At 39.4% G+C, this 24697-nt stretch overlaps 1 protein-coding gene across 1 annotated transcript in view; it reads left to right on the top strand.

Moving 5' to 3' along the window:
• ITGA2 (integrin subunit alpha 2) overlaps positions 1 to 24697 on the top strand; it is a 108758-nt gene that overhangs the window by 80167 nt on the left and 3894 nt on the right. Inside the window, exons 17-29 of the mRNA XM_019982863.2 lie at positions 1579 to 1730; positions 4057 to 4167; positions 4758 to 4840; positions 7162 to 7303; positions 8408 to 8500; positions 9305 to 9381; positions 9468 to 9551; positions 12960 to 13062; positions 14581 to 14691; positions 15622 to 15726; positions 17895 to 18008; positions 21031 to 21120; positions 24213 to 24329. Of these exons, the coding sequence (XP_019838422.2) occupies positions 1579 to 1730; positions 4057 to 4167; positions 4758 to 4840; positions 7162 to 7303; positions 8408 to 8500; positions 9305 to 9381; positions 9468 to 9551; positions 12960 to 13062; positions 14581 to 14691; positions 15622 to 15726; positions 17895 to 18008; positions 21031 to 21120; positions 24213 to 24329 (1382 nt within the window). The remainder of the gene's footprint in view (positions 1 to 1578; positions 1731 to 4056; positions 4168 to 4757; positions 4841 to 7161; positions 7304 to 8407; positions 8501 to 9304; positions 9382 to 9467; positions 9552 to 12959; positions 13063 to 14580; positions 14692 to 15621; positions 15727 to 17894; positions 18009 to 21030; positions 21121 to 24212; positions 24330 to 24697) is intronic.

Genomic DNA, 24697 nt, shown 5'->3' with positions numbered 1-24697 from the left:
AAAAAATGAAATATTGTCCTTACCACATGTACTAACTTTGTCCTAGCTACCATCACTTCCCTGCCATTACTTTTCCTTTGTGTTATTTCACTACTTATTTGTAGTTCTTGATTCTTTTGTATTTTATCTTTGTTAACCTCATGAAGTATTCAGAGCCAGAAAAATTATACATCACTTCTAGTAGATATTTGAAAGGTCACATGTAGATTGCTTTTGGAAGTATAGTCAATCTTTAAACTCTTGGAAGTAATTCAGTTCAGTTCAGTCGCTCAGTCGTGTCTGACTCTTTGTGACACCATGGATTGTAGCATGATGGGCCTCCCTGTCCATCACCAACTCCCAGAGTTTACTCAAACTCATGTCCATTGAGTCGGTGATGCCATCCAACCATCTCATCCTCTGTTGTCCCCTTCTCCTCCCGCCTTCAATCTTTCCCAGCATCAGGGTCTTTTCAAATGAGTCAGTTCTTTGCATCAGGTGGCCAAAGTATTGGAGTTTCAGCTTCAACATCAGTCCTTCCAATGAATATTCAGGACTGACTTCCTTTAGGATGGACTGCTTGGATCTCCTTGCAGTCCAAGGGACTCTCAAGAGTCTTCTCCAACACCACAGTTCAAAATCATCAATTCTTGTAAATAATAAGATAGAATAACCCTAAGTAATGCAGTTGATGCTATTAATAGTATCAGATCTTCTCAGTGTTGGGTGGGTAGCCAACAGATTTTATTGAAAGTTCTGATAGTTGGACATTAGCTACTGACATCAGTTTTTATCACATATGTTTCTCATTTCCATTTCCCTAGGTTAGTATTATTATCTCTGTTTTATAGATGAAGAAATGGAGGTTCAAGGAGGTTAAGAAAATTGCCTAAAGCTCATCAGTGATGAGATTAAGATTCAAAACAAGTCTGTCCGATTCAACACTTTTTATTGCAGTGTAACATGACTTTCCCCAAGTAAGCTTGTGGAATATGCAAGGTGCTATACATTTCCCCTTAGAGTATCTAATTTAATCCTCAAATAACAATGAATCCTCTAAACTGCATAGAAATAGTAGAAACATGGGGTCTGGTTTCAAAATTACTCAAACTTTACTTCTGACCATGCCCTAGCTATGTGCGCTGAGGTGAATTATTTTGAAAAACTGAATAATATTCTATTAATTATCTGAAAAATAGGATAATAAAATCCATGTTCCAGGTTTATTGTAAAACTTATATAACGTATAGGAACATGTCCAGTTGTATGTCACCATGTTACAGACAATGAAATTGCTATTTGAGGAGTTTGACTAACTTCATTCAGTAGATTTCCTGGTGGCAAATCTGCTATTCCTTCCAATGCATCAAATCACAGTTCTTTGAATCACATTTCTTTGTATCCACAGTCGACATACATCATACCAGAGCTGCAGTTACAAATACCACAGGCTAGCCATGGTTCACAGTCCATCAAAAGGAAGACTGGTTTTTGTTTTCTTGTAGTCAGAGACTTAACCCAGTGAGACACGATAAAACAGGAATGCCTTTTCCTTAAAAATGTATTTGTACTGACATTTCTTTATGACTTTTATTATAGCCATTGTGTATAACATCACAATTGATGAAGACCAGTTTTCATCCAGAGTGATATCCAGGGGGTTATTTAAGGAAAATAATGAAAGGTGCTTGCAGAAGACCATGATAGTAAGTCAAGCACAGAGCTGTTCTGAGTACATCATCCACATACAGGTGAGCCTCAGAGTCCTCTTCTTTCATCTCCTTTCTTTTTAAAGACTAATGAATGATAAAAGCCTGAATTGGAGGCTTATGAGTGAGAAGAACCCTTGCTCTTCTAATTACTGCTTTTTTTGGGTCTGTGAATAGGAGTGTATTTCCTTTACACTAATCTAGATGGTTACATGCTATTATGTAAGTTAGTCGCATTAAGTTTTACTTGGGATGGCAAGTAAACAGGCAAAAATAAGATTCTTCAAGAAATCAAAGTGCTTTCTTAAGTGTTTAATAGGAACAACTTTTAGTTGACAATAAATTTTATATTGACATTTTCATATCAGGAGAATATTTATTTATTTTTAAATGATTGAAAAGGATAACTCTAACTGCCCTTTACATTATTGGATTTAAATTGATACAGGTGAAGGCTGGTAGATTATGAGGTAAAAATTCTTTGCTCTAATCTTATGCCATAATTACTACAGTTCACATAGATTTTGAAATTCTCCCAAGTATAAAACGTGCTTCTCAGAAGAAAATTTCTAAAAAAGCTTATCTTATAAATCATATGATTATTTCCCCCCAGAAGCCAGGTTATGGTATTTGAAAGTATAAGTTATTCAGGAAACTATTTTTATAAGAGTTATTTAAGAACTTTCCTAGAATGTGGTTCTCAAAGTTTAAGATGCATAAGAATTGCCAAAGAAACTTTTATAAAATTGGTATGCTGAAACCCCACCCCCCTCAGAAATTCCCTTCAGATCCAGTGAATATGTCTAAGGGGCATCCCCCGACATTTCTCAAGTAGATGGATGATACAGAAATCACATCTCAAGAAGTGCTAAGAGTTGAACAAAGAGTTGGATGAACTAAAATCAGTTGAGTAATTTATTGTTCAAGTTGAAGGTTTCTTCTTTGTGAAGGCTTGGACTTTTCTTGTTGATAATGTGCCAATTATACAGCTTCTTTAAAGGAATAAAAGCCAGATTCCATTCTCTCTTATCCTTGTGCTATGTGGTAGGTCAAATTAAACATGTAATCCATTGTGGGGGAAGTACCAGCCAGGATGTGGTGTATGTATGTATATATATATAAACTGGAGACAGAAATGGCAACCCACTCCAGTATTCTTGCCTGGAGAATTCCATGAACAGTGGAGCCTGGCAGGCTACAGTTCAGGAAGTCACAGAGTCAGACATGACTGAGTGACCAAACTACCACATACATATAAATACATCTCCTATTCTCTCCCATGTGTACTTGTGAAGTTTTTACAAGGTGTGTATTATTGTAGTCAGCTGAGAGGTGTTGTTCCAGGTAACACCATATTTGGTATCAATACCCAAGTCCATCCTATATGCCAACCCTGCAGCCGAGGATACATTTCCCTGTAGTCAGGAAGTCACTGCCCCTGCCCCGCTACCCCCTGTGCAAAGGGCTCAAGACAGAAGTCCTGCTGAGATAAAGATATCTTTATCTTTTCCTTTATCTCAAAAGGAAAATTTGATTTTTAGTGCTTACCAATGTACAGGCATTCTTCTTTCTTGAAGAAGAATGCTAGATGGTGTTTGCAGCCCTGTTTTGGCATTATTTTCATGGTTCGATAGACAGGAAACCTCAAAAACTAGAAGCGGCCCAGGCCTCTTGGAGCACTGCAAATCCTCCACCATCTTTGCTAGACAAAGAGGAACTGCCTTACTTATAGCTGGACAGTGTTGGTTTTAACGCCTGCTGAGTGATAGGTGCATCATCTTCGACATGCAAAGGAGCACTAATAGACAGCTAGGCTGGAAACTGGGGAGCTTAGTTTAGAGTGCGGGAAACACTTTCATCTGGTTTTGTAGACTAGAGACTAGGAAGGGGAGTCCCCTTGTCCATTCCTGACAGTGAACTCTGGGCACTTTCCCTTCCAGATCATAATATTCTGTTCTAGAGATTTGGTCAGGACACCTGTAAATCCAAAAGTCTTGGCAGTACGGACAGGAAGAACATGGCCAAGAACCCAGGAGCTGGGTACTGACAGAGGGATCTTCTGAGCATTGAAAATTGGATATCTCATCTAAATATTTATCATTACTTACATAAATAATTAAATGACTGATGAGTTTACCTAAGAATCACTGCTTCAGATTTTTACTGAGCCCAAGTTTTGAAGTCTCAGAAGCGGAGAGGCTAACAGCAGACTTAGGACAGAAGTAAAGAAGCAGTAGCCTTGAAGTTCAAAACAGAGCTATTCTGCATGACTGAGGGCGGACTGTGTGTTTAATTGTGAGTACATGTGTGGTCATTTTCTTGTTTGAAGCTGCCATGCCCTAATCCACTCATCTCTATGTGTGTTTAGGAGCCCTCTGACATTATCAGCCCTCTGAATCTGTGTATGAACATTAGTCTGGAAAACCCTGGCACTAACCCTGCCCTTGAAGCCTACTCTGAGACGGTCAAGGTCTTCAGTGTAAGTACGGCTTGCCTTTCTTGGAATTCCTGACTAGCCGGCAAAGTTTCAGTCACTGCCTTAGTGTTTGAAGACACTTAGAACATAGCCTAAGTTGGTAATTTTCTAATTGAAGTACAGTTACTTCTATGGAAAGTTCACCAGCATATAAGTTCCATGAAGGTAGGGATTTTGTCCTCCTTGTTCTCTGCTCTGTTCCCAGCACTGTAAGTAGTGCTTGGCCCGCCACAGGTGCTCAGTAAATGTTTATTGAAGAAATAAATAACAATAAAGGGAACACCTTGTGTTCACAACCCATTAAAAAAAAAATAAAATGGTACCGGTACCTCTGAAATTCTCTGTATCACTCCATACTCTATCATATCCACTTTTATCTTGTGCCCCCCAGATAGCACCACCATCCTGAATTTTGCATTTATCAATGTTTTTCTTTCTGATGTTGCTAAACATGTATATATTCCTAAAATATGGTTTAGTTTCACAGGGTTTTGAACTTTATATAAATGGAATAATACTATTATGTGTTCTACAATTTGCTTAACTCAATAGCAAATTTCTGGGATTGTTTTTCTCTCTTTTTTTATTTGTAGATCCCTTTCCATAAAGACTGTGGTGATGATGGAGTTTGCATTTCTGATCTAGTTCTAAATGTTCAGCAGCTGCCAGCCACTCAGTAAGTTTTACTTTAAAGTGCAGTGAAAATTGTTGAAATAAAAGACATGTTAGATTACTTTATTCAAATGATTGTGTATGGAAATTTTTTTCTACAAAAGAAACATCATAACTCCTAAAGATCCTTAAAATCTAAAGTATCTAGAAATAAACTTAACCAAGGAGGTGAAAGACTTATACTCTGAAAACTATAAAATATTAATAATGGAATTTGAAAATAATCCCAAGAAATGGAAAGATATCCTGTATTCTTGGATTAGAAGAATTAATATTGTTAAAATGTCCACACCAAACTACAGATTTAATGCAATCCCACTCAAAATATCCATGACATTTTTTACAGAACTAGAGCAAATAATTCTAAAATTTATATGGAGCCACAAAAGACTCCACATTTTCAAAGCAATTTTAATAAAAGAGAACAAAGTTTGAAGTATCTTCAGGTTATGCCTTAAAGCTACAGTAATCAATAGAGCATGGTTTGGGCACAAGAGCAGACGTATAGCAATGGAACAGAATAGAGAACCCTGAAATAAACCCATCTACTTACGGTCAGTTAACCTAGAACAAAGGCAAGAATATACAATGAAGGGAAGACTGTCTCTTAATAATAAGTGGTTCTGGGAAGACTGGACAGCTACATGTAAAAAGATAAAATTAGAACATTTTATCATACCAAATACAGAAATAAATGCAAAATGGATTTAAGACCTAAATATAAGACCTGAAACCTCAAAACTCCTAAAGGAAAACAGAGGCAGAACACTCTTTGTCATAAACTGTAGCAGTGGTTTTTCTGTCTCTGTTTCTGAAAGCAAAAGAAGTAAAAGCAAAAATAAACAAGTGAGACCTAATTAAACTTAGAGCTTTTACACAGCAAAGGAAACCGTTAACAAAACAAAAAGATAACCCACTGAACGGGAGAAAATATTTGTAGATGATATGACCGCTAAGGGGTTAATATCCAAAATATACAAACAACTTGTATATATGTCAAAAAACCAAAAACCTGATTTAAAAAATAGGCAGAAGACCCGAATAGACATTTTTCCAAAGAAGACATACAAGTGGCCAACAGGCACATAAAAAAATGCTCATCAGTGCTAATCATCAGAGAAATGCAAATCAAAACCGTGGTGAGGTATCATGCCATTTCATACCTGGCAGGATGGCTGTCGTCAAAAAGAGCATAAATAACAAATGTTAGTGAGGATGTGGAGAAAATGGAACCCTTTGACACTGTTGGTCGGAATGTAAACTGGTGCAGCCAACTATAGGAAACAGTATGGAGGTTTCTCAAAAAACTAAAAATAGAACTATCATATGATCTAGCAGTTCTACTCCTGGACATGCATCCAAAGAAAACAAAAACACTAATTCGAAAAGATAGACGTTTATAGCAGCATTATTGTCAATAGTCAAGGCACGGAAGCAACCTAAGTGTCCATCAGTAGATGAATGGATAAAGGAAGATGCAACACACACACGTGTATATATATTTATGTATACACATTTGTATATATAATAGAATGTTACTCAGCCATAAAAAGGATTAACACACACATGTATATATATATTTATGTATACACATTTATATATATAATAGAATGTTACTCAGCCATAAAAAGGATAAAATTCTGCCATTTGCAATAATGTAGATGGACCTATAGGGTATTGTGCTTCATGAAATAAGCCAGAGAAAGACAAATATTCTGTTTCACTCATATAGAGAATCTAAAAGACAAAACAAATGTATATTACAAAATAGAAAAATAATAAACTAGTAGTGGGCAGAGGGAAGGAAGGAGGGGCAAGATAGAGGTATGTAATTAGGTGATGCAAACTATCAATATTATGTAAATGTAAAATAGATAAGTAACAAAGCTATATTGTACAACACAGCAAAATATAGTCATTATTTTGTAATAACTTTCAATGGAGTATAGTCTATAAAAAGATTCAATCACTGTATTGTACACATGAAACTAATATTATAAATCAATTATACTTCAATATAGAGAGTATAAATTTCAATTTCTCTCATCCATATAGAAGTAAGCACTAAGAAATATAAAACCATTTATATTTGAATGGAGTCTTTTTCTGCAATGTAATTAAAAGCAACAAAGAAGAAAACCCAATAGGATTTATTCATTCATTGCCAATATTATTTTACTATGAAGATAATTTGTTATAAGCAGTTTTCTCAGTCTCTAAATAGTAAATCCAAAATTTGTTTTTTAAATGAGTAAAGTATTTGAATGCTGACTTAAAGAAAACAAAACTGTAATGACTTTTTTTTCTCCTTTTTACTGTTAACAGACAACAGCCCTTCATTGTCAGCAACCAAAACAAAAGGTTAACATTTTCAGTACAACTGAAAAACAAGAAGGAAAGTGCCTACAACACTGAGATTGTTGTTGATTTTTCAGAAAACCTGTTTTTTGCTTCCTGGTCCATGCCGGTATGTGAAGGCACTCTGGTGTTAACTGCTATTTTTGTTGTCAATTACTGTCTTCCTTCTACTAGAATCTCCAGGTCCTCTGTGTTTTCTGAAGAAACTCCTTGCCCCTCAACATGATCAATCTTCACACTGGTGGCTCCCAACTAGTTAAACTACTTGAGAACATAGCCTGGCTGTGTATCTAGACCAGTTCAGCTTCATGGCTTGGATCAGATTTTTCCTTTGACCTGACACTTGGCAGTTGTAGCCAGACTCTACCGTAAACTCTCCTCAAGCCATCTGTGTGATGAGGCTGCCATGGAGCTGCACAGATGCTGGGAGTTGCACTTGCTCTCAGAAATTAGAGTCCCACAGCTCAGCCCAAGCTTTGTAACCACAGGTCTTGCTGCTGCCAAGATAATGCATTCCATCGAGGTCAGTTACGCATGTTGACTTGATCGCTATACCAGGAACGCACTTGACCATGAATGCCCCCCTGGTCCCTCTGCCACCAAGCAATGAGAAGGAGAGAAGGGAAAAGCTGAGATTTTCCAAATTCACTACTTGATGAAAGGATTTTAAAAATGGTTTCATCCAGTTTCAAGTCATTGTGAACTTAATAGATTTAGTGTTCTACACCGATTCTGACTTTAGTGTTTAAATTTCTTGGGCCAAATGACAGCTTCTTATTTTAAAGAGAAGAAACATGAGGAAATCTGAAGATGATTCTTTTAAGTTATTTAAAATATAAACAAAAGCTATATTTTATTTGCTTTTCTCTTGAAACTATAACTTTCAAATATATTGAGAGAAAGGTAAGTATTAAAGATAGCATTTCTAAATAGTGGATTAAATTTATTTTGTGCTTCTGAAATACGACATATGATTTATTTCTGGGGGAAATTTCAGTATCTGATTTTGTTTTGTTGGGTGGCCTGTCTAGCAATAAAAATAGATGTTAGCCATCTGGACAATACATAGAAGATTTTCAAGTCTTGGTGTGAACACAACCTTACTGCTAAAATATCTAGGTGGTTTATATTTCTTTTGGCACATATGTGCATGAGTGCACACACATACAGACATTGAAAAAGAATTGATCATTGTTTCTTTGGTCTCATTCAGGTTGATGGGACAGAAGTAACCTGCCAGATTGCTTCATCTCAGAAGTCTGTTACCTGCAATGTGGGCTACCCTGCTTTAAAGAGCAAACAACAGGTACAGCTTCCATTTCATCCCCAAATCTCTGCTGACCCCTTCTCATCATTGGTGTTAACTCACCAGTGAACCATCTTTCTTTATTAAGTGTCATCATTTGAGAGGCACCACAAAATAATTGGCTGCATATTTAAAGGAAGTTTTAAAATATCTGCATGCTTTAAATTATTAATAAAAGTGGGATTTTCCCCTGTGCAATTCATTTCCAAAGACACATACAACATAGAAAGTTTTTTCTGAACACATTGACCAACACCAGTCAAAGTGGTTTACACATAGTCACGGATATCATTTGTTAACCCCTGGTGGTAAGCAAATTTTACATCAGCACAAAGCCTTCAAATTCAGACAAGTATTAGTGCCTGTGATAAGTATGGTGGTGGTGGTGGTGGTGTAGTCGCTAAGTCGTGTCCAACTCTTTTGTGACCCCATGGACTCTAGCCCACCAGGATCCTCTGTCCATGGGATTTCTCAAGCAAGAATACTGGAGTAGGTTGCCATTTCCTTCTCCCAGGGATCTTCCCAACCCAGGGATCAAGGCCAGGTCTCCTTTGCAGGCAGATTCTTTACTGACTGAGTCATTAGGGAGACCTGCTGTATGTATTTGTTAAGTAAATTCAGTTCTGTTCTCAAGGTGAGGCAAGGTGGAAAAATACATAGATATTCTACAAATTAGAAAGCTTAAGTTTCATAAAATTCAGAATCAAATGGGAGTGAGTTTACTTTTATGGGACACTTTTTTTGTTGTTGTTGGCCCCTGAGTACAAAGCATCGTAGATTGATGAGTTTTCATTTTGTATATAGGTGACTTTCACTATTAACTTCGACTTCAATCTTCAAAACCTTCAGAATCAGGCATCTATCAGTTTCCGAGCCTTAAGGTAAAACATGATGAAGTCATGAATTGATGAAAAGTGGCTTTTCTAATATTTCTCTTTCAGTAATTTCCTAATATTCCTTTCAATAGTGAAAGCCAGGAAGAAAACATGGCAGATAATTCAGTCAACTTAAAACTCTCGCTGCTGTATGATGCTGAAATTCACATAACAAGGTAGGTGAAACAGTGGGAGCCTGTGATCACAGCTCACAACACATTTGGTTCATGATTAAAGAAGTCTTCTACATGCTCATTCTTTACTGGAGAATTTGAATTTAAATGTTTCCTCCTTGTCAACTAAAACAGAAGTCCAGGGGCACACTGGTCCCTGGGGGACTCTTGAGGGACGCTTTAGATTTACTAAGAGCAATACCAGAAAGACAATTGTCTGTCACATGCCAAGGGGAGCTCCCCTGCAGGCCCTCGGACAAGCTGTCAGACCAGAGCGCGCAGGGCCCCAAGGAGTTGCCACCACTTCCTTCCCCACACCTCTGTCCCGCTGTCCACATGAGATCTCAAGGGGTAGCCCCACTCCTGGACATCAAAGCCCTGGGCACAAATATTGAATCTAGTCACAGAAAATTCCTGGCACAGTGGATTAGGGGTTTCTTCCAACCAGGATGAAATGAGGCATTTTTCAAAAGAGGTCATCCAGAAAGAAATGAGTTATTCCACTTTCTTGTCTGTCCAAAGCAAGTAAACCTGAGAGCTCCGGCCAAAACAGTACCACTTGATGCCTATTATCTTGAATTGTTCGGAGAGACAGGTGTCTTGCGAGGTGAGGAACTTGTAGATACCACAGGTGCTGATATTATCACCTTCATTCCCACTTAGTGAGGCGGGTTCGTGGGCACACACATTGCACACAGCTGTGCAGCTACAGAAGTCCCAGGCGAGGCCCACCTCCAAGCCTGGGAACCAGAGTTCTCTAGCTGCTGAAACACTGTGGCAGCTTTGCAGCACAGATCAGTGACCCCTGGAAACCACACAGCAGCGTATCCCCAGGGAGCCGGCTACAAAGTGTCCAGTGATCGCAGCTTTCTCTAACATCACTCCAACCCCTAAAAGCATGGAATATGTGGATCATCCAACAGATCCCTGAGCAAAAACAAAAAGGAAAATATGTCATTATGTCTAGAGCTCAAGACACATGAGCAAAGATGAAAAGAATGCTTCTGTATAAAGTGAGTTGCAAACGGCAAAAGCAGAAACTGTATCTCAAGTCATCCATCCCTGAAAAATTATTCAGTAAGTACAGATTTCAAAGGGCCCTCAGCTGCTAAAATAAGTAACTGAAAACAGCTGCAGCCGAAGAGATTGCTAGCACCACATTACCTAAATGTTTTCCTTCCTACCTATAATGCTACTTTCTCATCATAAATGCTTTTTGTTAATAGAGCCTTTTCATCATTCCGTTCTCCCACCATGGCCAATGTTTTCAGTTATTTTGAGATGAAATAAATTTAATATTGAAGTGGGACTTCACATTTACTAAATCTTAGCTATGTATTTTTTGTGATGGTAAATTGGATTCTCAGACATTCTGATGTTTAAAGTATATCATGAAGTTAAAAAATACGGAGAATTAGCAAGAATAAAGCTAAAGCGGTTCCTAAACCTATCATCCAGATAATTTGTCTTAATATCTTTTTAAAAAGAAAGATGTTAATGTGCATGGATAGAAAACTCAAACATCATGGAAAAATGCACGATGAAGAGAAATCATCCCTCCGATCTCCTCTGGTCATTTTGTAATGACTAATTCGGCTGTTTCAGAATATTTTCCAGATACAAGGTCTATATCTACTAGGATATATGCCACACACACACACACATACACACACAGTTTACTTACTTTTTGGAAAACAAAAAAGTTCTACCCAATCCCAATTATTGAGTATATCCCTTAGGAACCATTTTGATAGTATATAAGTGTGCAATTATATTTTGCAAATATGATGGGTGGAAATAGATGACAGTGGAGTTTATTTCTAAAACAGGATCTGCCCCACTATAGCTAACTGCTAATGTAAATATATTGATCAATATTTAAGTAACTGATGGAACCCTTAAAGAACAAATGAAAAAAATGTTGGATCTCTTTAAAATGCAGAAACAGAGCATATTAATCAATTTGAAAACTGGCCATACATAGGGGCTCACACAAAGATCTGAAAGGCACATACAGCCAGCCTTTCTATTTTATTTTTTAAATTAATTTTTATTGGAGTCAGGCTTTCTGTTTTAAATCCCAGTTAAGTTTTCCCATTTTCCATGTAAGGCTGACAAATCATTATTTCCTCTCATAGACATAACCTTGACAAATACTACATTTATTTAAGTCCCTTTGACATATTTTCCTTTTAAGAATTTGGGGGAAAATTCTAAGGCATAAAAGAGAAAAAGGCAAGATTTTCAGTAAAGAAACCAAAGGACTCTATCTTGAAAATATCCAGTCCAATTTTTTTTTTAGGAAATAGAATAAATGTATTATAATTAGGATAAACTGTCTGATGGCAATAAATATTGCTTCTCAGACTCCTGCCCCTGCTAACTGCCCTCTACCCCACAAGGAAGCTGCCCTGGTTGGAATTCAGCCTCAGATTCCCAGAAATGAGTGAAGAGAGGGAATGGTATTCAGTTACATTTCAGTCTGGGTTGTCCTATGCGGGTTCCCTAAGGCCTGGTCATTCTTCCACTTGCAAACCCTACTCAGCAGCCCCAGGTAAAGACATTCAGTTAGGCCATTACTTCTAGGTCTAATCTATTAACAAAATTCCTGAGTCAGCCATCTTAGAAGTGGTTTCTGTGGTCAGTGGTGGAAACAGATGGACCTACCCCGATTCAGACCAAAGCGTCAGAGTTGGCTTGAAACCAAGGATTGTTGTCATTGTTCAGTCATTAAGTTGTGTCCGACTGTTTGCAACCCCATGGACTGTAGCCTGCCAGGCTCCTCTGTTCATGGGATTTGCCAGGCAAGAATACTGAAGGAATAATAAACAAAATGTATACCCCGCCGTCTATGGGGTCGCACAGAGTCGGACATGACTGAAGTGACTTAGCAGCAGCAGCAGCACACCGTTTCACAGGCATCCCGTGATGAGTAGTGCAGGAGCTAACGCCTGATGATATTTCAGCCATCATACCAAGTGGAAAAGCCTCTGCCTTATAAATCTGTTCGTCCAATCAATAAGGACCAGGTGTCCACTGTATTAACACAGCAGTCAATATAATAGCAATCTTGCAAAGAGTTTCACTACAGGTTCCAAAGTAATACATTTGTACTTATTTTAGAAACTTACAGCTGACATATGTATCTATATATACAACTGATGTAACACAAAGAATCTTAGCAGAATGATCATGAAGGGATATGTTTTGAAATGAACTTGTTTTAGCCTTAGAAATGTATACTGGGCCTTAAGTCCATAACAAATATTTGTTTTCCTTTAATGTTTTGTACCTAAATGTGAATTCTTTCACTTGTAATATAAGCTGGAAGATATATAAGTACAAGAAATATTAAACTTCAAGAGCAATAGCACAACTAAAATATTCAGCTTTACAAATATCATCCAACAGATCTACCAACATAAATTTTTATGAAGTCTCCTTGGATGGGAATGTTTCTTCTGTCGTGCACAGTTTTGAAGATATTGGTCCAAAATTCATCTTCTCCATTAAGGTTGGTACACCTGTTATAAGAGTGGGAAGTCAAGAGAGGCGGGGCGGGGGCGGGGGGGGGGGGGGGTGGGGGGGTGGGGGGGTGGTGCCGGGAATGAGGGCAGGAAGAGAAGAAGAAAGTAAAACGAAGTTGAAATATGCCAGTGGTTCTCAAATTTGAGCACACATTAGGATCACCTGAGTGTGGTCAAACATATGTCACTGGGCTCCATCTCCAGTAGTTCTGATTCAAAACGTCTGGGGTGGGCCTAACAATGTGCAGGTCTAACAAGTTCCCGGGGGATGCGGATGCTTCTGGGCCAGGTGCCGTTCTTTGAGAACCACAAAGATGGGCCATCAATAAATAAACAGCTGGGCTTTGTATTGATACATAGTTTTGTATCCAGGGTAAGGGATTATTGGTGTATTTTGAAAGCAAATATTGAATATTAATCAACAGAGTATTAACATAAAGCTACTACTGTGGACAGAAGTCTCTGCAATATAATACCAATTTATGCTTGGAAACCACTTCTGTTTGAGAAGCTCACCATTTGTATACAAATATTTACTTTGTACACTCATGCTAAGTAGTATACAAAATATTTTTAAATCAATTTCTATTGGCTATTAATTGGTAATTATTAAAGTTTGTTTCCAGTTATATAAAGAGAAACGAATTTGTGAGAGACTATTTTATAATGACATTACATAAACTTTGTTAAATAAAAAGGAAAGAATCCATCTACCAGCCTGTCATTTTATTTTTGTACATATTCTACTAATCTGTCAAATGGTTACAACTCTATAATTTGGTGATAATTTATATTCTTTAAAAAGTCCTTAAAGGAATCTTGATTTGTGATCCAAATTGATGGAATTTACAAAATGTGCATGGTATTTGGCAGTTACTTGTTTAATGAAACATTTAGTCAATTAGTAGTAACAATAAAATAATATTCAAAGACATATAATAAGTATCAGCCTTTGTATGAAATGCTTTCTACATGTTAACCCATTTAATTCCCAGATCAGTTATGAGATTGGTAGGATTATTATTCCTATGAGCGTTCTTTAAAATGTCTAACCCCAATAGGGTATGAGCCCTGAAAAACTAGGACAGACTTCCCACCAGTGAGAACAGAGGCTATACCTGTGCATGGCTACTGAGTTGCTGCCTATCTTTATTTTACAAATGAGAAAACTGAAGCATGAAGAGGTCAAGTATCTTGCCTAAGCCCCACTGCTATCAGGGGCAGAGTGGGACTTCATGCCCTGACAGGCCAAACCCACAGATGGCAGGTGTTTTTAACCATCTCCTAAGTCACAAATTATGTACCAGTCCAAATCATAGATGTTGAGATTTTAATGAGAGAGAAAACACAAGGACTCAGAGAGTCCATAAAGTAGTGACTCACTGTCATAGGAACTCAATCTAACTACTTAATAGTTGCCCATCATCAACCCTGAGGTTTTTGATCACTTTCCTTGCAATGTGCGTCTGATGTAGCAACAATCAGAATGTGTCCTTACTACACAGGTAACAACAGGAAGTGTTCCAGTAAGCATGGCATCTGTGATCATCCACATCCCTCAATACACCAAAGACAAGAACCCGCTGATGTACCTGACCGGGGTGCACACAGATCAGGTAAGGGCAGCCGAACTGCCTGTAAAATGCACGCTTCCCATGTGGGGACACCCCGAGGGGGTGATCATGCCTGCCCTCTTACAGACGAGGAACTGAAAAGATAATCCCTCTGCACCCTGGGTGCCAGTTAACTAGCAGTTAATTTCATATTAGAAGCAGGATATTGTCATCAGAAATGTCTGAGTCTAGGGATTTACAGATAGCAGAAATTATTATTAGCACCTCGTTCTGATCAGGTGAAGATCTGACTGTGTCAGAGCCCTGTTTATAGAGAAGTTAGCTGGCTGGGAAGTGAGAGGTTGAACCCATGGTGGGAGAGTAATTGGGCCACACAGCTGCAGTCAGTAGCTTTGTTTCAAGCTCTCAGCCAGGGCTTTTGTCCAGTAGTTGTCCACCCTGGGTGCTCATTTAATCACCTGGGTCGTTTTTCGAATCTGTGTGATGCCAAGGCCTACCCCAGGCAATTGTACCAGAATCTCCAAGGCGAAGGCTCTAGCACTGGTGTTTTCCTTTAAGGGCCATCCAGGTAGTTCCGAGAGACTCTAGCCAAACCCCGTGATTAGCGCTTAGCTGATGCTACAGCAGCATTACTTCTGTGGTGTTCAGAGGTGACCACAGGGAAGCAAAAGCCTAAACTGTTCCACAGGAAAGAACCTGAGTGAAATCACTCATAGTCAGTTGTTATTGCAAATTTCTTTCATCACACATGGACTGTTAAAAACCGGTGCCATGCTGTCCAGTCACCTCAGAAGGACCTGAATACTTCAGAATTACAGTAGTGATGTACAGAAGTGTGGCCAGGTCAGCACAGTGAAGGGAATCCTGGGAGCCCTCCCCTGACCCAACATGGGACAACAGGATTTCCTAACAAGTTGAAAACATCATAAACCATCTTGCTTCCGAAGACCAATTTGATGTCCTTCTTTGTAGGCTGGTGACATCAGTTGCGAAGCCGAAATAAATCCACTGAAAATAGGACAGACGTCTTCTTCTGTATCTTTCAAGAGTGAAAATTTCCGGCACATAAAAGAATTGGTAAGGACAGGTTAATGGGGTGAAAATTTCCCTGGGTGATTCATTGTTTGTTTTACCTGGAAATTGAGGCACTTCTTTTTCCCTGCCACCACGCATGTGGGAGAACTTTCCTGTTTTGCCTTTGATGGTCTGTGTGAATCAAGAAAATATACACTCAAATCCAGGGTATTGGTATTATCACTTATGCCATTATTATAATTTCATGAAATCAAAAGGACCCCATGTCAAACTAGTTTTGTGTCGTGCATGTTGGAAACACTGCAAAGAGCTGGGCGGGAGCTGGGCATGTATGCGAGGTAAAGCCTCTCTCACCTTCTCCACAGAATCACTGATGTCTTTATTGAGCTGTTAAATTTGACTGACAACCCTGCTCTGCTTTCCATATTTGATCAAATCCTGCTGTGCAACTATATGCCACTTTCTTTGGGAAAGAGGCTTGTCTAGTGTCTAGCGTGGTGCTTGGCACATTATTAAGTATTCAAATACATAAACATTTAGCAAACAGTAAGATCAACTTCAGGGCTTCCCAGGGGGCTCGGTGGTAAAGAATCTGCCTGTCAAGCAGGAGACGTGGGTTCAATCCCTGGGTTGGGAAGATCCTCTGGAGAGGGAAATGACAGCCTACTCCAATATTCTTACCTGGAAAATCCTATGGACAGAGGAGCCGGTGGGCTGCAGTCCATAGAATCGTGACTTAGTGCACATGTACAAGATCAATGTCAGTTCTCCTCTATGAACAACGTGGAATTTCTCCTGTTTTCCTTTCATTGCAATTCTTTTGTTTCAGAAAGGATGGGAAAACAGGAAGCTAGGAGAATGAAACAGTTTCTTAAGTGACTATAGTGTAATTACAGTGTAAATGTGGTCTAAATCTGAACAGAGGTATGTAAAAACGCCCAGGAGAAACTCATCTCAGTGTATGCCAAAATATGATACCTCTTAGAAGTTTCCATATTTTTGTGAAAATGTTTGACTTTGTAAAAATGGCAACTTCCAATATAAAGCAAACGGAACACAAAAAACTACAAAGCAGAAACGAAAGTTCTTTAGAAATCTAACAGTTGACCACTTAACATTTACTGAGCATTCTTCTTTATAATCATTCATCTACAAATAGGCACATGTATACTGTTACATAAGTGGACCAAGCTACCTTTTTTCTTTGGCCCATATATCATAGATCTTTTAACAGGCTTTATTTTTACAGTGGTTTTAGGTTCACAGCAAAATGAGTTTAAATTACAGAAATTTCCCATATACCCTTGCCCCCACATATCCACAGCCTACCACACTATCAAATCCCCCCTACTGACACATCATAATTACCCAAAGTCCATGGTTTACAGTAGTTTTACTCTTGATGTATAGTCTATGAGTCTGGACAAATGGATAATGACGTGGATGCACAATGATGGCATACAGAATAGTTCACTGCCCGGAAACTCCTTTGAGCTACACCTATTCATCCCTCTCTCCCCACTAACCCTTCCTTGTTAACCATTGATTCTTTTAATGACGACTTTTTTAAAATTCAAGGAAGGCATCTTTATCATGAGGTTACTAACTAAACTGTACTGAATTTTGTGTATATACACGAAAAAGTGAACATGTTAGTCACTGAGTAGTTGTCTGATTCTTTGCGACCGCATGGACTCTAGCACACCAGGCTCTTCTATCCATTGGGATTCTCCAGGCAAGAATTCTGGAGTGGGTTGCCATTTCTTCCTCTAGGGGATCTTCCTGACCCAGGGATCCAACCCAGGTCTCCCACATTGCAGGCAGATTCTTTACCATCTGAGCCACCAGGGAAGCCCTTAGTGTATTCAGTAATAAACTAGTACACTGTTGATAAACATGAATTATTTTTTTCTCTCTCTCATCAATAGTAGTGCAATAAATAGGCTTGCTGTATTTTTCTGCACTCATTTATGATTATTTCCTGAGGTCCTCCATACAGATGGGAAATGGCAGGGCAAAGGACGTGTACTTCTTACATTTTGAGGCAAAGTGCCAGAATCTCTAGAAGGGTTATATAATAATTACTCATAGTTCACGAGACTGCCAGTTTCCCTAGATCCTTCCCTGGGTTTTATGTCTTCGTAAAATTTTAGCATTTCTTCTTTTAAAGCTCATACTAACTTCTCTTATCACTGACTCCAACCTGAAAGAACTGTAGAACCGCTTCATGCAGTAACATCATGTGCTGGCTGAGAGACCTTCAGGTGAAAGGAGAATACTTCCTTAATGTGTCCACGAGGATTTGGAATGGGACTTTCGCAGCAGTAAGTATCAGCTTAATTTACTGGGTTTATGGATAGCAAGGAAATGTAAAGCTTCGCTTTAAGTTCACACCCCTTGACAAAATTAGCATTCTGGCTAATGTCAGCTGTGCCCAGTGGCCCAGAGCAATCTTACCTTGGAAGTAATATGCTTCCATCCCTTTCCAAGGCTTGCCCAACCTGGCTGTGCCTCTGAATCCCTGAGGTGCTTGCAAAGCTTCTGCTTCTTAGACCCCAGGCCAACCTACCACAGCAGAATCCCTGGAGTGGTGTCAGGATCCCCTCTGCTGTCTGGGGTGTGAGGGGCCACCTTCTCTATCTGTCTCCTCATGCTCTCCTCTGACCTTCTGGTCTCCTCTGCCACACCCAAATCAAAGCATGCACATCTCAGCCTCATTCCTGGCACCCCCAGGGGGCTGCTGATTGATCTCAGACCACCTGGAGGGTGAATCCGACCTAAGGATCTGTCTTCCTAGAGCCAGATAAACACTCTACTCGCCTGTTCTTACTCCTTCTCTCATGAAGTCTCCAGTTTGCTTACAACTTTTTTTAAAGTCATTTCAATCTCATGAAAAGTTCAAAGAAAGTTCCAGAACAATGTCAGGGTGTTATTCCATCAGCAAGTGTGACTTGGCAGTAGTGATAGCTGCTTCCAATAGAGATTTCGGAAGCCAGAATTTCAGTCTGGCTCGGAAACTGGAAGGATGGACCAAGCTCTTTAAATCTGACTACATAAGCAGCGAGTTGTTCATTTTACTAACATTGGCTCTAAGGCAAAATAAAAATTAGTCTAAAATCTCCAAGGGGCCTTGCAGCTCTAGGTGATTTTAAAATGAATAAATCAGTCCTCAAGGTGCTTACCAACTGTATGCTATTCCCTATATTCTAACCACTTCGTGATCTCTCCAGCAGACCCCATTCCCTGCTGAGGAGTTTTATGTAACATTGGAGAATTAGCTCCCTCCAAACTTGTCCCTGGAACAAAAATATAAGCAATATTCTTGGATAAAGAAATAACCGAAGAGCTGTGAAAGGCAGGGGGAAATTTGCTAGAGAAGTGGAGGAGTGAGGAGTTGGGTTTTCTGCTTGTTTGCTTTTTAGTCGGTTTTCTTGTTAGTTGCTTTCAAGCCTTCAGGACGCTTCTAAATACTGTTAAGAGGCAAAGCACGCAGTTATGCCACCATCCCAGCTGCTGCAGATTGGTGCTGAGTTTTACCCATTGGATCTTGGCTCCTTGGATTTGAGGAACAAATGTTTTCATAGTAATCTTTGCCAGCTGGGAAGGAAAACCGTTGCAAATCAAAAGGCAATCACTCCAACTCTGTAAAATGCATTTGGTTTTTCTCAAGTTTGTTTAAAGCTACATCATTTTAACTGTAAGACTTTTTAAAGTACCTTCCCAAGGTTTTCAGAAGCAGCAGTTTCATTTCTGGGAGCAAAATTTTGAAGCAGTGTATTATTTATGCTGAAAAACACTCATGGGAATTACTGTATATCAAGGCTTATACATCTTCCTCTTTCATGAAAGGTCAAATGTTTCTCCCCACCTTGTTTTCAGCTATTTCAACAGCCAAGTGGATGTTCAGACCACCTAGGAGACCCAGTCTGAAATAGGAATCCTATTTCCTGTATTAGGGCCCATTAATATACCACTTTTTGCCCTTTATCTGAGGCAGTGTAAGTCAGCATTTCAAAGTAATTTCATCACAAAGTGATTGCTCAGACCTCCAAATCAGTGGCATGTTGGCTGCTCTGGAAAAGGCCGAATGCTAGCAGGTGTGACTTCCCTCTCCTGAGCATGCATGGTACGCCCACCTCTACTTATCAGCCATGCAGGGGCTGTGCGCCTGTGCGAACAGCCAGACTCGGGAGGGCAGATATATCAGTGCTGTAAGGAAATGCTTTCACCTGTACTATGCAGGGACTATGAAGTGAGCATTCACTAAACTGTTACTCCTTTTTAAATTTAAACCATTGTCAGTACTCTTAATGTTCCCCAAATAATGCATGTTTGAGGGACCAGTAATCAGGGTTAACTTCTGCTGCAGTCTTCCATTTTGAGAAAATTAAGAAGACTAATCAGAGACCGAGCCAGTGGAAAAGAAATAAATTGCTCACTTTTTGGATATGCATTCTCTTCTTCTGGCTCCCAGATATAGTTTAACAAATTACCTCATGGAGTATATTGAATCATGTGCCTGGTAACCAGAAAAACTCAATCCTAGTAGCCAGAGCATGGGAAGGCAGTTCTCAAATCCAGGCATTATATTTCATCTCAAAATAAGCATCAGTCCTGATATTTGATTACGGAGAAAACAACACAGCGGTAGTGCATAGCTTTTTCTGTAAGTGCATTCAGGAGCACATGCAAAACTATTTCATTTGTGGAGGTTACTAATGACATCAGCATAAAATGTATGTCCTTCCAAATGCCTACCCCAAATCCAATATTTTTGTAGAAATACTTAAGAAATCTGAAGTTATCACTGTTATATAGCGCTGACATAAGGTTTAGGGTGTCTGCTACTGACACATGTGGTCTTCAAACAGTATTATTTTATACATGTGTACCCAGAGGAAAAATTCTCTTTTTTAATTTGATTTTCTATTTCATTTTGTGACTTAGGCAAGCATAAAGTTTTCAATTTTCTCTCACGACACAAACTTAAGTTTTTAAAAGCCTAAACTATGATCTTTCCCAATTAAAAACTTCAGTTCTAAACCTTTGTTTTTCACCCATTTTCAAGTTAAGAGTCATCTAGAGAGACATTTTAACAAGCTGATATCTAGACCCCACCCGCCACGACTCAGTTTAATTTGCCACTGCAGGGCCCAGCCACCCACACAGCCTAAGTTTCTGTGTGGGGTCCTGTCATATCAGTGATTTAAGCACACAAAGATGTTTGAGTCTTCAGAGTTGGCATTTGCTCTAGTCACTTTCCACAAGGAAATAAATAATGGACATGTTGTTTTATGCATTAACTTCTGCTAGGATAAAAATATGCTCTTTATTCTTATGTTCCAGTCGACTTTCCAGACAGTACAGTTGACAGCAGCTGCAGAAATTGAAACGTACAACCCTCAGATATACGTGATCGAAGAAAACACGGTGACGGTGAGTGCTCATATCCCTCCCTGTGGGTCGTGGAGTCTGGCATTCCATTTCTGACAGTTTATGGAACAGTCATTCTTCTCACTTACCTGTATATAGAACTATCTTAGTGAAACTCTAAAAGTCTAGTGTTTATCATGTTGAGTTTTTTTTCTTTTTTCAGGCAAGGATTTATTAGGGCCCCTGCTTTAGCAGGGCTTCCCTGGTGGCTCAGAGGTTAAAGCGTCTGCCTGCAATGCAGGAGACCTGGGTTCGATCTCTGGGTCGGGAAGATCCCCTGGAGAAGGAAATGGTAACCCACTCCAGTATTCTTGCCCGGAGAACCCCATGGACAGAGAAGCCTGGTAGGCTACAGTCCACGGCGTCGCAAAGAGTCGGACACGACTGAGCGACTTCACTCACTCACTCACTCACTGCTTTAGCAGGTGGGGAGCAAGAATGAGTTAACAGATTCCCCTGCTTACTCGCCCCCTGAGAGGGGAGCTGTTTTTTTTTTCTTATATGGGGTGAGGGTAGGGGGCTGTATCCAGGGGTCAGGCTGGAGGGGTGGCTCGGGTGGTTTGCCCACCCCTCTGCCAGTGCTGTGTGCAGGGGGCATGTTGAGCTTTTGACAAGGGTGTTTGCTGCTCAAAAAAGCCCAGCTGTGTACTTGCCCTACTCCATGTCCCCACATTGGCAAAGCTGGATCAGACATGATGATCCCACAGAAGGCAGGATGCAAGGGGTTCCATCTGGCTGTGGCCCCCTTCTCGCTGCTCCAGCCTCAACCAGCACCTCGGCTCCTCCTTGCTGCTCATGCTTTCACTAAGTAATCTACATCCTAGGCCATAAAGTCTAAGTCATGCTCGTTTGAATCATACGTAGTATTTCAGAGTATTTTTAAGTGCTGAAGCATGCTTAATAAATAAAGCATTTATTAGAGGGCTTTTTTTTTTTAAGTAGTACTCCTTACAGCTGACACTGACACTGTAAGACACATCCACTCATTAGATCTTCAGTCTAGAGAACTATAAATGCTTCTCTTGATTTAAAAAAATAAAAAAAGATTTGGCAAAGAAACATATGTTCACAGAAAACAGAGGCTCACTGTTCCAAGAGCTGGCATGGGACGACCTTCCTTTGCACTGCTTAGAATATGCTGTTTAGGTATAGCGGGATTTCCATGCTCAGTTAATCTGCTGGCAGAGAACTGGGCATTTTCCTCCCAATGCTTTTGTTAGGAATTGGAAGCCAGTTCAAGACTCTGCCCCCAAGGCCAGCTTGGCAGCTGGCCTCAGTCCACTGCTGCAGCCTATGGACTTGGCTAAAATGCCAGTGGCCTTGTGAACCCTGGGCCTCTCAGTGCCTGCGAGTAGAGCTCACAGCACTGCCGTTCCACTATTGTCCCAACAAAAATGATTCCACACAGCATGCTTTTCTGCTTCTGGTTTAGGACTATCAGAGAAGGCCCACACCCTATCTTCAGGGGCTGGAGTGTGGAAAGACAGAAATGGAGCCAAAGGAAATGTGGGATTCAAAATCAGAGTGCTGTGAACTTAGCCTGCAGGGTTGGGGGAAGGAAATACTATACATATGTTAAAAGTTCATTTCAGAAAAATACAGTATTCAGACAATACCTGGACCTCTGCTGAAATCTTTAAGAAAGCTGCACTAAATAGATGTGTTAATGAAAAGTTTAAATTAACATCAATGAACCTTTTGGGGAGGATTTTTCTTTCCATGGTTTTCTCTGCTCAATACTGATAATAGAGGCCAACTACTACTTGTGCCTATAAAAATATATTTTTTAATTCAAATACTATTTTAAATAATTTTTAAATAGTTTTTGGAATCCAAAGAATAAACTGACCTATCCCTATACGTAGACGAATGATTCTTAGATTTGAATTCTAAGCCTGCTTAAAAATCTGATAACAAAAATCTTGTACTCATGGTTCCCTAAAGATCCGTGGAGGCTGGATTAGGACGTTCTAAAATAGACAGAAGTAGGGATATGACGGCCAATACACAGTGAACTATATGAATTTAGTTATTTTATTCCTAAATTTACAAAGCTTTATTTTAGCTCTTCAAAATCCAAATTAGAAGAACTATAGTCACCAAAAAACCAGACTAAAATTTAGCCCAACTCATAAATTCTTTGGTGAAAAGCAGCTCATCTCTCATTGTAATTCAGTGTTAAATGTAAGTTAGTTAGGTTTTCTCCTCTCATTTGGTTCCAAAATGTAACTCTTTTAAGAATATTCTTTGTGGAGGAAATGGTTGTGATTCTTTCTCCAATTAAAAAAAAAAAAAAACCAGAACATTACTGTTAGAACTTACAGCAGCCATGCTGATGTTGTGGTTTAGTAGCTAAGTCATGTCCAACTCTTTGCAACTCCATGGACTGTAGCCCACCAGGCTTCTCTGTTCATGGAATTCTCCAGGCAAGAATACTGAAGTGGGTTGCCATTTCCTTCTCCAGATCTTCCCAACCCAGGGACTGGCAGGTGGATTCTTTACCACTGAGCCACCAGGGAAGCCCAAAGTCACAAAGACTGCCAGAAAGTGGACATTAAGAATCACGCATAGCCTCAAGGGCAATTTATCACTGAAAATGTCAGCTTGAGTCTTGAGATATTACTTCTACTTGTTAACAACTCATTATCAAGTAATCTTGAGTGAGAGTAAGTGAAATCAACATTTTAGGAACCCAATACAAAATTGTTGTTTAATCACAAGGGATTTGGGTGGTTAATTTGTTGACTTCCCTCCCCAAGACTGGGTTCCAAATGCTTTCACTTGAGTGGGTGTCAGAAACTGAAGTTCCCATTTCATAAATGATTAAAGCATCTGAGATCGTCAGAGATGACATGCCTGCTAAGCACTGATGCATTTAAAGGAAGAAAAGGGGAAGACTTGCGTGCTGCCTTGCCTGTATTTGCAGGCGCATTTCCTCGAGATTCTACTTCACAGTGTTTAACTAAGGATTGTGATCGTGAGGAAATTACATCCCCTTTCTAGAGCATCACTTTTAAGATTAGAGGATTTGACTAGACCATCTTACTTTTTTCCTAGTGCTAAAATTAACAATTGTTTTGTATATACACTTACAGATTCCCCTTACGATAATGAAACCCCATGAGAAAGTTGAAGTACCGACTGGAGTGATAGTAGGAAGTGTAATCGCTGGAATCCTTTTGCTATTAGCTCTAGTTGCAATTTTATGGAAGGTAAGAACTGTTTTGTATTTTAAAATGAGGGTCCTAAAGACCTCTGCCAATTTCCTTATTACAGAGCAACCCTACATTTTATATTGTAAGAAAAAAGTAAATGCAAGTTAGCTTGCAAATTCTCACTCATGTTTTTGAAAACAATCAGTAAGGATTTTATCTCCAGTGGTCTTGATCCCTTTCCCCCAACCCTCCTTTCGTGCTGACCCTGAATGTTTTGTTCAGCTGCAAATAAGTAGACCCTGAAATTTTTAACTTTATGCAATTCATTCAACTCTGGATATCAATCTCCTCGTTGAAGGGCTGATGCTAGGTCAGTATTCTGCACAGCCACCTCTCTGGAGCACCCCGCTCTCTGGGGGCCAGGG

This window comes from Bos indicus, chromosome 20, assembly GCF_029378745.1.
Source record: "Bos indicus isolate NIAB-ARS_2022 breed Sahiwal x Tharparkar chromosome 20, NIAB-ARS_B.indTharparkar_mat_pri_1.0, whole genome shotgun sequence".
NCBI classification, from domain to species: domain Eukaryota; kingdom Metazoa; phylum Chordata; class Mammalia; order Artiodactyla; family Bovidae; genus Bos; species Bos indicus.
This window is presented reverse-complemented; position numbering and strand designations above follow the sequence as displayed.